Below are 13954 nucleotides of genomic sequence, written 5' to 3'. Positions count from 1 at the left end.
ATACGGCGAGTATATAACAAACTCTGTATTTTGAGTGGAAATGTTAGGGGGTCGTCTTATACGCCCAGTCGTCTTATACCCCGGCAAATACGGTATGTAATTGTAAATGAGGCAGTGCTTTGAGGGAAAGGAGCTAGCTGCTCTGAAGGAGACCAATAAGGAAGATAACATTTGAGCTAAAACAAAAATGAAGGGTAGGAGCTGGGAAGGGAGGGAGTTAGTTTGGAGACTAGAATGAATAGAAGGAAATGTATTCAAAGGTCCCGAAATAGACTATGAACTTGGTTCATCTGACGAAATAAAAAGTCTTGTCAGTGAGTCGGATTTCATTCCAGCATAATTGCAAATTGTGAAAGAGTTTTAATCCAGGAAGTGACATGATCCAATTAAACGTTGAAAAGGCTATGTGGAGAAGGGATTGGAGAGGGACGAGTGAGAGAAAGGGAAGCTGAGCAGAGTAGGGGACTATTTCAGCAAACTCGCCAAAATATGGAAACACGGACAAGTAGACAGATTGGAACTAGCTTTTGAAGATAGAATTTAAAGACCTTAGTGAAATGGGGGATGTAAAAATTTCAGTAAATGATATCAGGCCAAAAAACAACATTAATTGACTTTTCTCTTACTTTCACACCTTAGATCCAATCCATCAGCAAATCCTGGTCTTTACCTTCAAAACCCATTTCTTGTCACCTCTATCTCTGTTAATCTAACCCATCATTATTTCTTGCCTGGACCCCTGAAATATTAATAGCTACCCAAGTGCTCTCCTTGCTTTCTCTCTCCTCCTTCCCACCACAGACTGCCTCCCTATTCAGGAACTCCTTTTAAAATGTAAACCAAGTCACTTGTTATTCTTAGTATCTCTACCCTACAGTAGCTTCTCATACAAAACTCCTACCAAGGCCTGCAAGGCCCTGTAACCTGGTCTACTGTCTCCCTTTCTAATGCATTTTTGCCAGTCTCCACCTCACTCCTGTTCAATCACACAGACCTTCCTACTGTTCCTAGAGACACACCAAGCTGATTCCTGCTGTGGACCCTTGTGCTTGCTGTTCTCTCTGACCCACTATTTTCTCCGATACGTATATGTATCTGTACTATTTCCTCATGTCATTGAGTTTCCCCTCTCCATTACCTTCTATCCCCTTACCTTGCTTTATTTGTATTCATTACACTCATCATTACCTTACACTACATTATATATCAATTTATTTGTTTATCTCTCTTTCTCACCAGAGTTCTATTTCCATGAAAGTATGGAATTGCTTCTTTTTTTTTTTATTTCTGCTTCCCCAGCACCTAGAAGAATGTCAACATGGGAAAATGTCAGGCAATATTTATTGAATGAAAATTTGTTCTAAAAATAAAATTAATATACATCCATGTACATTAAAGCAAAAATTTTGAAAAAGCTATATTTATTTTCTTAAAACCAATGTAGTTATTTTGGGCATACTTTCACATGCTTCAATCAGTTTCTTAGCTACATGTATATCTAATATGTCATTGGTATTTTTACGAAGAGTATTTTTTTTCTAATATGGCTTTATTATTTGTAGTTCTTGATGGCATTCCCTTCAGTCTTTTTCAGAATGCATTTTATGGTTAATCAGTTTGAAATTGGTGACACATTCAACTGATTCTTCATTGTAGATCATAATATTCTTCAATAAAAGGCATTATCTCTATAGGTACTGAGGTACTTAGTCAATTTAGAACAAATTCTCCTAAATACAGGACATTCTCAGTTACAAGCTCTTTAGTATTGAAATATATAAACATTTTAGTCCAAATGTTTTTATAGTTACTACTTTGTTTACGCCCTTCAGAAAAATTTTCTTGGATACATTTTTTTAAATATAAAACTTTTGTCAATTAAGTTACTTCTTGATTCTTTTAAATTTTCATCAAATGCAGATACTGTAAAATCGTAGGCCTTCTACATTTTATTACACCCTGGTACAGTATATAAATATCCAATTAAAAATAGGAGCTTCATAAAAAAAATTTTCTTCTGTTAAACTGAGGTATCCCAAAGTATAATGATAGAATTTCAAAATTAAATGTTGTACTCCAATTGTGCTTTCGTCATTTAATTTGTGCAGCTCTTCCCTTGCTTTTGTAGAGGTAAATGTTGTGTTTTCTTGTTTTCAATAATTGCAATTTGATACAAGCTTTAAAAGCTGAAATGCTTTGGTGCTTCATTTGTTGAATATTTGGTTAAAGATTTCCAATTGACTTTGAACAAAATGCAACCAAAATTTTGTTCTCATTTAGAGGTCTCATTAACAAAATTTAGGGATCTCATTAACAACAAAAATAACAAAATCAACGTTGATTAACAAAGCAGCTTATTAAAGGCTCAGAAATCTCTAAATCCCCTTGTTGGCAGACAGTAAAGAAAGTAAGCATGATCTGCCTTACTGAAAACTTAAAAAAAAAATTTTTTTGCATGTAGTTTAGTGTTAGCTTCGTAAAAAATTCTGTAGTTCTCTTACTTTGTTTAAATTTTGAGAACTGTGGTTCCTACTTTGAAGGTTGAAAATAAAATCTTGTTTGGACACAATTATAATTTATATGGACTCTCAAACCAATTTAAAATAAATTTCTACTCCATAAATTTGTTGATTTAACAAGTATATTTCTTTTACCAATATTTGTATTTGTTATCATAACAAAAAATGAGCAATTTTGGCATTTTGAGCCTTGCCTCTGCTTGGGACCCACTCCAAAGTCTTTTGAGTGTACTTTTTCTTTTAATGACTCCCTGGGCCCCTTTGAGCCTTTTAAAAAAAAAAAAAAGAGCAATTTTAACACTTATCAGACTTTTTTTTTTAATTGCATTAGCAGCATTATTACCATTAAGGCAGTATTTTACCTCAACAGAATGATTTTCCAAAAGCTGACTATAAGTTCCTGAATTGGGTGAAAATAATTGAATTACATTGGAATTAAGTTAAATTATTCTCTATTTGAAACATCTGATGACACTGACATAAAACTGCTGATTTTATTTCTGCTAATAGAGAAAAGACATTAACAGCTACCATTTTATATACAAGAAAACTTGGAATTAGAAAATGATTGAAATGATTTTAGAAGAAGCGTCATGTACTCTAAATAACAAGTGATATTACCCATCACTCTGAAGTGTGTGGCCTTTCATTTAGAAGACATGGCTATTCTCAAATCATTTCAATCATTTTTCTTCTATGCTTCTGCTTTTGCATGTGTAAATTGTAGCCTTTGGGCATAAGTTTTCTTAAAGTAACTGTTAAATCAAGTAGATGCTGATGTTTACTTAGCAGATTTATGTCTTCTTGTTTTTAAGTGGCCGTGTTATCAGTACATCCCTTTCCGTGGATCATAAATACTGACAAACATTTTATACAAGTTACATGTTCATCACTGAATTTCGTGAGAAATAGAAAGTTAGTACTTAACTTTAAAAAAAAATGCACTTTTGTATTTGAGCTAATTGCTGGTGAAAGGGTTTATTGCTCATTTTTAATAAACTGTATCCAAAAAAATAAAACCAGTAATTTTAGGCCTACACTATATGATAAATATGCCAAGAGCAATCAGACTATTCTCGCTAAGCAGAACTGCTCAGTTCCTATTTCCCAAACATATTTCACATTCACCTAACCTATAATTTTTCACATTTCCTATCAATCCCACCCGCTAGTGACCTGGAGGCTCCATGCATCTGGCCCAGGGGTGGGCAAACTTTTGAGACGGAATGTACCCAAAGAGCTGCATGTAGCTTGCAAGCCGCAGTTTACTGACCCCTGGTCTAGACGGTTGCTGCATGGGCTCCTGCACGATTGGCTGGCACAGCAAGCTGCCAGCAGGGGAAACACCTTTGAATACTTCTCCCACCACCATTTGGGAACTGGACAAGTTAACTACCTTTCTGTATGATGGATGGACACACTTAGTTTTATCAGAGAGCACACACCCTTGAAAGGGACGTTTTAGTTATATTGGGTCCGGGAATGGCCAGGAAGAGAAAACAGGGTTATCACTGGTTTTCTTTCATGACCGTGTGTTTAAATGGATCACTTGTCGCATTTTCCTTTCTCCCCTACCCTGCCTGCTCTGCCCAATTCATATCCTAAGCACAGTAAGTGTAAACTTGGAATCCATTGTTCTGAACCAAGAGACAGAGTGATGCCAACTGTCCATTGTACAAAGCATGGAGATAATCAGTTACTGTTAACTGAGCAACTACTAAGTGTCCAGTACTACTCTTATCTCTAATCTTCACACTCAAATCTATGAGCTAGATATTATTTTCATTTTACAAATGTGGAAACCCACACCCAAGGCTACATGACTGATATGTAATGGAAGTAGATTAAAGGCAAGCCCATATCCTTTCTACTGTACAATAGCTCTATTTCCAAAAGGCATCCAGAGCCAGAATTGAATACAGATCTTTCTATTCATTCAAAGTCTAACTCTGCCTGACTTACTTATTCACTGAGTCAAAATATTTGCTGAGTGCCTTCTGTCCACTAGGCTTGATGCAAGGGGACTGCAAGGAGATTCCAGCCTGGTGATGTCACAGCTGGAGCCTTTATTTTTATGTCAGCCATGATGCAGCAACAAAGGAACCTGGATACAAAACTTCAGTGCAAACCTGACATTGCAGCCATAGCCTGCTACCCCGTCTCAAAGCACCAGCATTTTGGTATTGCCTCACATACCACCCTATATCCCAGCAAACAGTGGTTTTGAAAACACAGTCCTTTACACCTAAGAGTCACAAGCACCCTAAGAGGGACATATTTTAGTAACCACATTTTACACGCAGGCACCAAAAGGGAACATCCTGTCCAAGGACCACAGCTTGAACTGGAACCTAACACCTAGTTCCTTGTGCTGTGTTTCCTCCTTGCTGCCTCTCAGGAACCTGGATTGGAGAAGATGTGCATAGAGCCTCCCCTTGCACAGGAGCCTGTCCCCGGAGTTTCTAGCTGCATTAGCATTCTGCCGGCAGCGACTCGTAGGTGGGAATTTTGTTGCTGTTCATGACCAGGGGGAATAATCAGTCTCAGCTATTCCCCGGCTCTAAACCAGCCAAAGTAATTGGGTTTAATTTTAATTTTTTTAATGGCTTGAAATTAATAGAAGCAGCTGCCGCCACAGTGTGTGGGTGTCCTTCTCCAGAAGGCAGAGACCAAGAAAAAAAAAATCTCACACATAAAATAAACTCTGAAAAATAAACAATAGAGTGTGTAGGACAAAAAGGTTAATTCACAAATCAAGTAGTGTCTTTTTTGTTATCAAAAACTTCCTGGCAATATGTGGCACTGTCTCTCTCCTCCCACCGCTAGTGCCCGTCAGCCCCCGATAAGGATAAGATGGTAATCTGACTAGACACGGGTGTAAAAATGTGTTGCCTGTATCTGAGCACTCCCTCACTCTCTCTTTCTCCCCCTTCTCCCCCGCCCCCCACCCCGTGACTCACCCAGAGATTAGCTGTGACAAAGTGAGGAGGGCGATAAGAATAGATGTGCTAGTGACAGGAGCACTATTATAATTATTTGGGGAAAGATAGGATTGTAATTAGAAGCAGATTCTGTTTGCCTAGGAAGGGTGGATTTATAACAGGGGCATCCATGTTGGGCATCTGGTTGTGCCAAATGCCAGAGAAGAAAAGGAGGGGCCACTGGCTCAAACCAGGTGATGGTCTGGGCTGTCCCGGTCAGACGTAGACGGAAGGCTGTGCGTTGGCATGGATGACAAGCCAGAGGTTTAGCTGCCCACCTCAAATGTACCTGGGAAACTGGATGCCACGTTACTTCCTGCCCCTGGGTAGATGAAGTAGGGGAACCAAGAGACTGCTTCTGCAGTTGCACTTGATTGCATTTCAGATCGCATAGCCTTGGTGGTGGGAGGAATATGTGTTTATCACTCAGACAGTAGTTCGCATCAAACAAGTAGCATGTTATTGGCATACAGGAGGTGGTTGGCATATGTCACTCCCTGTGGGGGTTTCTGAGTGACTTTGTTTTGCATACCTCATTTAGGACTAACAGCCTAAAAAGATTGATTCTTTGTTATTTCCCTTTCTGGTAATTTAAAGGAAAAAGTGTGACTACTGTCAAAGAAGACCCTGGGGTCAGAATGCATCTATGCATATCCATCTTTTCTGTTTGATTGGAGAGGAAATGAGGGCCCCCATCTCTCAGGGCTCCCGAGGAGGGCTAAGGACTGTTGTTGTTTTAGAGAGCCTCGTGTATGTGGACTCCATTGGGTCCTGGGCTTCTCCTTTGTGCTTAGGTAACCTCCAAAACGATGCATTGGGAATTGGACTGATATTTTGGAGAGAAGGCAGACAGGATGGTAAATGGGAAGGAATCACTCAGGGCTCCCGAGGAGGGCTAAGGACTGTTGTTGTTTTAGAGAGCCTCGTGTATGTGGACTCCATTGGGTCCTGGGCTTCTCCTTTGTGCTTAGGTAACCTCCAAAACGATGCATTGGGAATTGGACTGATATTTTGGAGAGAAGGCAGACAGGATGGTAAATGGGAAGGAATCATTCATTAAGTCATAAATTCATTCACTCATACGTTCAACAAACATGCTTTGAGCTCCTCTTCAGGGCCAAGCACTGTATTAAATGCTATTGATTTTGAGATGAATCGGAAACAAAGCAGTGTCTGCAATTCGTATTTAAGCAATTAGTTCATCCTGGAGTTGCTGACAAAGACTTCACAGAGGAAGTGTCATGTGAGCTTGGCCTCACTTCTCTACATAGGGATTCACTGCATAGAGAAGTATAGGAAAGGCAATTAAAGACAGACAGACCAACATTTAAAAAGGCATGGAGGGTTTTGAGAACATAATGTATTTAGGGCTTGACTCACAGCTTCACATGGAGAGAGCACAATATACATATCTTGGTGTGGCTGAAATTATTTCTTCTTAATTTGTTCTTAAAGTTTACTTACAAATATATTAATTTATCCATCCACAAGCGTTTTTGAGCACTTACTCTATGCAAGCCTCTGTATAGATCCTGTAGAACCAAAGATGAACAATATATGGTCCCTGCCCACAAGAAGAGCTCAATCTAATGGTGGAGAAAGGCATGTAGTCAAATCGATGTGATGAAGTGGAGGCTGTGGTAGAAAGGTATATACAGTATGACTGTGAGTGTTGAGCGGGCACGTGTGTGTGTGAGTGTACACTCACTCACCAGCACGCACCCACATACTTGAATCTGAGTCATAGTCACCCCCACATGTGGGTGTCCTCTTCAGTTACCAGGGTGGACTTAGGATGATGGCTTGTTTCAAGAGCCGGATCAGCCTTTAGTCTCTGAGTCCTGAGAGGACGTGGCTCTTGGAATCTTCCTGCATCTCTGCCAGGATCAGGTGTTAGACTCTTTTCTTTCTGGAGTCTTCTTGGGAGCACTGTGAGTCAAAGTAAACTGTGAGGAAAGGGATTGAAGGGTTTTTAGGGAAAGTACTGTGAGATCAAGTTTTTCTGGAAGCAGAAGGGAAGGCGGTGAGCTGGGTGGCAAGGGGAGAAAGGCGGGTGGCAAGCTAGCAGAGTGACTATGAGCACAGACTTTGGAGTCACACTGGCTGCAGCTAACACAGTTCTGCTGCTTACTACCCTTGCAAGCTCAGGGAATCCTGTTACCTCTCGGAGCTTCAGTTTTCTTGTCTGTGTAAAGGAGATGTTAATAGCCCCAGCTCATAGGGTTATTGTGATGATTAGATGATAATGCATATGAAACATTTAACACCATGCCTGAGACATAGTGAAAACATAATAAACAAAATAATAGAAAAACCAGAAGTGGATTCCAAACGAGAGACACATTTCTCCCTCGTAGTCTCAGTCCTCCTTCCTTTATTCTTTGTGTTATTTGAAACTCCTCATGAATTTGTCCTGCTGAGCCCTTCTCAAATAGATTTTTGTTTGTATCCTTAGCAGAGTCTGGAAACTCTAAGCCCTGAGCATCATCTCCGCTTCCTTGAATGATTACCCCAGGGCCCATTACCTTCACTCTGTCTGCAAATCGGGTTAGGCATCCGACCCACTCAGGAGAGGAGCTGGGACAGCTGCAGGCATTAGATGAATTCTCCTGATAGCACATAATCAAATTTGGTGCAGACGGCAGGCTCTAAGAGTCAAGTTGCTAAACTTGGCTAGAATAGGAGACAGCGGGGGTGATTGAATTTAAAGCATGGACCCTGATCGGATATACTAGTAAATGAAGAGTTGAAAACATCGGAATCATAACCTGAGGGGCCTCTGACTGTAGGAATCCCCTGTGTGAAGACATGCTCACTTTGTGCTCTAGGAGATTCAGACCCAGACCTCAGAGTTGGGGCCTGAAGCGACTAGCACAGACCTTTGCATTCTCCGTGAATACACATCTGGAACCCAGAGCCTAGCTTATTCTACCAGCCTCACATTCCTGCGTGTTTAATCACATCACAAATATAGACCATCCTCTGTTCTCTCTATCCCCTCATCCCTGCACTGATCTGTTCTCTCTCTGCTCTCAGTTCTATACTAATTCCCTCTCTAGCCAATACTTTTCACTTTCCACTTCTCCCTTTGAAACTCAGCTCTGTGGTTAATAATCTCACCTGGATCCTCAGTCTTTTAGTCTTGTTTCTTTTACCTCTTATTTTAACCAAACTATGCTTAGTACAGGATACCTAATAAATACTGGGGGTGCCAAAAAACTTGTATTCAAGTGGACACTTCGGTCAACATTGCTCAAGCAGTAGTTTGCCATAATCAGAAGTGTCTGGACGCTGATAGTAACCACTTTGAGCACCTCTTGTAATTGCAGAAGTCAAATGTGACTTGCATTCATCTTTTGTTATCAGTATATATTGAGTATTACAATTTTAATATAGTTTTCCTTTCTTAAAATGTGTATACATTTTTTGGCACCCTCTGCATTTGCTGAATAATATTGTACAATGAACGGAGGCCTAACTCTCTTGGAGACCGTGACTTCCTCCATCGCCCTCTCAGGACTGCTTATTCTCAAACACCCCACGTGCAGAAGGATCAGGGAGAGACAACTTGCCTCTTCATTCCCTGTGCACCTTCCAGGCCGTTATGTCTCTATGTCATCACTGGTATCTCCAAAATGTCAGTATAGAAAGGTTTAGGGCAGCAACCTGATTAGGAAGGAGGAGGGCCTGGGGGATTTGTCTTAAAGCTATCTTTGCTTTATAAGAAAACGGTTGTTGCTTGCATGCTTCTCCTCCCTGGCTTTGGGAGTCGGAGACAAATGGACTGTATGGGTGGGCCCAGACACACCGCAACACAGCCTTTGATCCTACCACTGACCTTAATGTGAAAAGCCCTGTTCCTCTGTTGCTTATGCTGCTCTTTCTAAATACATCTTGTCCTCCTCGGCCCTGTCAGGTTCCTTCTCATCTTAGACTCCGTGGCCCATCACTTCAGCCACTCTTTTCGGATAGTCAAATCTGTCTTGTTTCTACTACCCTGACCACTCTCACCTCTCCCTTTGATGGTACAGTCGTGGTATTTTACCTCTTTCACTAACGTGAAAGGTACCCTGTGACCTCAGGATGATGGTTAAATTTCCTAACATGGTTTATATAGTCCCTTTCTAATCTGGTTTCTGCCTTTCCCTTTAGACACATTTCTCATGATCTCCCTTCTTACTCTTTGTGCTTTAGCCACGATGAATTCCTTGTCATTCAAACATTTTACTTGTCCCCTCTTACCTCCTTGCCTTTGATACACTCATATTTGAAATTCCAGGAATCCATAACTTATCAAGGGGGAACATGGAGGCGTGTTACAGATACTGAACTTAGAGTCAGATAGAAACAGGTTTGAATGCCAGGCCGGTCATTTACTCTCTTGAGACCATAAGGAAGCTCTTTAACTTGTATGAACCTCCATGACCACATCTGCAAAGTGTGATAACAATACCCACCTTGACACAATACTTATGAGGATTAGCCCCGGAAACCACTCATACTAGGTATGTCCTGTCCATTCCTGTCTTTCTCTTTTCCTTCATTCCTCCCTCAGTCCTTCCTTTCCTTTCCTTTTTTTCCCCTTTCCTTTTGTTTTCTTATTTAATGTTTGGGTGTGATTCCTACCATCCAGGACTTCAGGCAAGCATTACCAGCCCCTCTATCTACAGCATCCGTGTCTGTAACGTCTGCTCTTCCCCAGAAAGCGCACCGCCTCGCCTCCCACCCTGGCTACTTCGGCAGCCTCACAAAGACACCAAGGAAGAGACAAGATTCTGCAGTAAACTAAGGGCGTGTTATAATGCTCTCGGAGCTCTCAGCCATTTTTTCTAGGTTGCCCTACCTGGGGCCAACACCATTCTTGTTTTTCTCGACCTCATCTCTTATCCCCTCCTCCTCATGCTTCCCTCCATATGGTCCTGTGGCCCTTGGCTTGTCAGTTGAATGCCAAGCCATTACAGGTGACCCTTACAGCTTCTACCCACTGTGACAGAGCGCCCAGAAACGTATTTGCCCTTAAGAAGCCTCCAGACTGATTCTAATGGATAAGACTTAGGAAGTGGTCAATACAAAAGCAATGGTTATACAAAATGTGGGAGCTGAACTGGCCTAGACTTGTGCATGGATGATCATGGAAAAGGCACAGTCGAGATGGGGTTGGAAGAGACAGCAATGAGAGGCCTCCTCCGGGACTGTGAAGAGTTTGGATATCGCACAGTGTGACAGGACACAGTGAGCCTACAAAGTGGGTGAATACAAAGAAGGCACAGGAGTTACGACTGGAACATTTTGCCCTTTCTCACGTTCGTGGTTTAGTGTTTCTTATTCGAGAATGAGCGTGATGGCTCAGCAAAGCTGCCCGCACGGCGTGTTTTACAGCAGCGTTTCCCAAACTGCTTCTGTGGAACGTTAGTCTCATGAAATGCTCCGAAGCAAAACAGTAGTGATCATCTAAAGAAATGTGGCTATTCTTTCTTCCCTTGAATATTAACAGTGCACATTCGTTTCAGAGGTCTGAATTCGCCTTGTAATACGAAAACCTGACATCTCTGGGAAAAGTAGGCCCCCCTGTTTATGTTACTGTAACATCACACTCTTTATTTCCCCTCAAGGCATGTTTAGAGTCTGGAACTGTATTGTATATTTATTTTTAATATTTTATTGACTGCTTCCCCGCTACAGTACACATACACTCCATGAGATCAAACACCTTGCCTATCGTGTCTACCATTTCACATCAGAATCTATCACGATGCCTGGGCACATAATAGCTGCTCAAAATAAGAATAAACAATGAATAAAGCTTATTCATCTTTGTTTAATGTCCGCTGTCCAAACAGTTGCTAAAGGGCAGGGCTGGAATGTGAACAGAGCCCTGCCAGGCTCCAGTCTCTTTCTGACTGTCGATGAAATGCAGTGTGGTCTCTCCGGCCACACCATCTAAGGTGCTCAATGTTACCATTTTTCTCTCGGGCATTTTTTCCTGTTTATTATCTTTGGAAGCTTGAATGATTGTCTGATATGCCCAAATGTCTTTGTTTGTGTCTTCCAGGCAAAGGCTGCCACCTAAAAATGTGTACTACTACCGCTGCCCAGACCACAGGAAGAATTACGTGATGTCCTTCGCATTTTGTTTTGACCGAGAAGAAGATACTTACCAGTTTGCTTACTGCTACCCATATACATACACTCGCTTTCAGCATTACCTTGACAGCCTGCAAAAGAGAAACATGGATTATTTCTTTCGAGAGCAGCTGGGTCAGAGCGTGGTAAGGCCCATTCACAGTTACCCTTGGGGGAGGAGTTAGCAACGGGTTTTTATAGAATGCAAATAATGGATGTTGGTGCTTTGTAGCATATATGCTTTGGAGCTTTTTAAAATTATTGTTCTTCTTGTATAATTCTTTGCTGTGGTGGCCACCAGGAAGGCACAGAATAAGATATAAGACAGATGATTGTCCATTCTGACTGAAGCTGATCTAGCTATCTAACAAAATACAAAAGGTCTGCTAATTCTCAAAAACTCAGAGAGAAAAGAAGAAGGCTTCTTTCTACGGGGTGTCACAAAAGGCGTGAAAGCATTTTATGAGTGGGAGCCTCTGAGATGAAGAGTAAATTTGGTTTTTAGTGCGTTCCACTCGCCTGCAGTGCAGGTCAGCACGTGGAGTGCAGTGTGGATGTGCCATCCACAGTATGCTCTGTCTCTGGTATCCCTCAGTTCCCAACCCTTCTTCCTTGCCCAGATTTAGTTCTCTCGTCTGGAGATTTCAGTCTTACACTCTGTATTAGTTTTCTATTGCTGACATAAATTGCCACAAGCTTGGTGGCTTAAAACAATACAAATTTATTATCTCACAGTTCAGGAGAAGTCCGACATTGGTTTTGGTGGCTGAAATCAAGATATCAGCCAGTATGCGTTCCTTCTGCAGGCTCCCAGGGAGAATTCATTCCCCTGCCTTGTCCAGCTTCTGGAGGCTGCTTGCAGTCCTTGGTTTGTGGTTCCCTTTCATTGTCAGAACTAGCAATGGCTGGTTGAAACTTTCTCACGCTGCATGAGTCTGACACTGAATTTCCTGCCTCCCTCTATCACTTATAAGAAGAACCCTTGTGATTATGTTGGGCTCACCCAGATAATCCAGGATAATATCTCCATCTCAAGATCTTTAACTCAGCCATAGCTATAAAGTCTCTTTTGTCATGTAAGGTAACATATTCACAAATTCTAGGGATTAGGACTTAAACATTTGGGGGGGGGGCAGGGGCGGGTTGCATTGTTCTGCCTACTACACTTTCCTCTTTCCCTCCCCCACAACTCAGAATTTGAAATTGTTCTTCACATTGGATGCACAGGTTTTGTTCTTTGTGGTCAGCAATACTTCAGTTGCTAACAAAGAATAAGCAGATGATAATTTGGTTTTATGTTTCGCTCTTCAAGAACTGTGGATTGTGCCTCTAAAATAGGCATTTTGAGTACTTTAAAGATCCGAAGTGAAGATACTGGTGGAATAGCAGAAAATACTATGTTTGAGGTCCTGATTCGTGTTGGTGAAAAAATGAACTATGCCTAGTGACTGTGGGTTCCACCTAGAAATGATTCCCACTCCTAAATAAAAGTTTTCAAGACTAGATTCCTTAAAATACAGAGTCTGGTCCAGGATACCCCCAAAAAGAGAGAAATAAAGAGGACTTGTGTATGGCTCAGGTATATGAGAGCGAAATCTAGTCTCAAACACTAGTGGTCAAGATGCTATTCTTCCAGTGTGAGCTTCTTTATGCACTAAGATTTTGCTAACTACCTTCCCTCTATTCTAACCCTCTCCGTAACAGTGCTTCTGATGGGCACCATGTGTATCTGTGCCTGTGTATTTTGAACTGAAAATCAGGACACGTGGTGTATTAGCCAGCATGCTAGCAGGAAACAGATGGCAGCCTCACATTAGGGTAATTTGAGGAGGGCTTAATAAATGGGCTATTTACAAGGTGTGGGCAGTATGGAGGGAACCACGGGGTAGAGTGCAGTTTCCTGGGGCTAGTAACAGCTCAGAGGGTATGAAGGGAAGGCATGGTTACCAGAACTTAATAGTGGAGAGTCACGTAGTGGGCCAGCTTGAGTGCAACAGTGACCTTCAGTGGAGGAACAAGTCAGCCTGAAATGACCCCACAGGGAAGGAGCCGAGAAAAAATAAATGCATAGAGCTCATTCTCTCACATCCCTCTGATCTCCTGCTAGGGGTCCTACTGATCAACCCAATCAGAAATCAGAGGGCAAGACACCCCATTGATGCAACCCATACAGATAAACCTCCCTGAGCAAAGAAAACGGTGGAGGAGGGCAACGAGGGGATGTAGAGAGACAAATAGAATATGTTAAGCACAAATGGTCTGATCAGCAATATATGATTGGAAACAGTGAGTTTATATGAGGTGGGACTGTCAGAGAAATTCCGAAATGAA

The 13954-nt window shown here is 41.6% G+C and overlaps 1 protein-coding gene across 3 annotated transcripts in view; it reads left to right on the top strand.

Annotated features, from left to right (window-relative positions):
- Window positions 1–13954, top strand: part of AGBL4 (AGBL carboxypeptidase 4) — a 1130159-nt gene that overhangs the window by 623022 nt on the left and 493183 nt on the right. For all 3 annotated transcript variants that reach the window (XM_019656526.1, XM_019656525.1, XM_019656524.1), the window contains exon 5: window positions 11553–11769. In XM_019656526.1, coding sequence (XP_019512071.1) covers window positions 11553–11769 — 217 coding nt within the window. The remainder of the gene's footprint in view (window positions 1–11552; window positions 11770–13954) is intronic.

This window comes from Hipposideros armiger, unplaced genomic scaffold (genome assembly GCF_001890085.2).
Source record: "Hipposideros armiger isolate ML-2016 unplaced genomic scaffold, ASM189008v1 scaffold_261, whole genome shotgun sequence".
Classification (NCBI taxonomy): domain Eukaryota; kingdom Metazoa; phylum Chordata; class Mammalia; order Chiroptera; family Hipposideridae; genus Hipposideros; species Hipposideros armiger.
The sequence above is the reverse complement of the archived record's forward strand: the minus strand, read 5'-3'. Positions and strand labels throughout refer to the sequence as shown.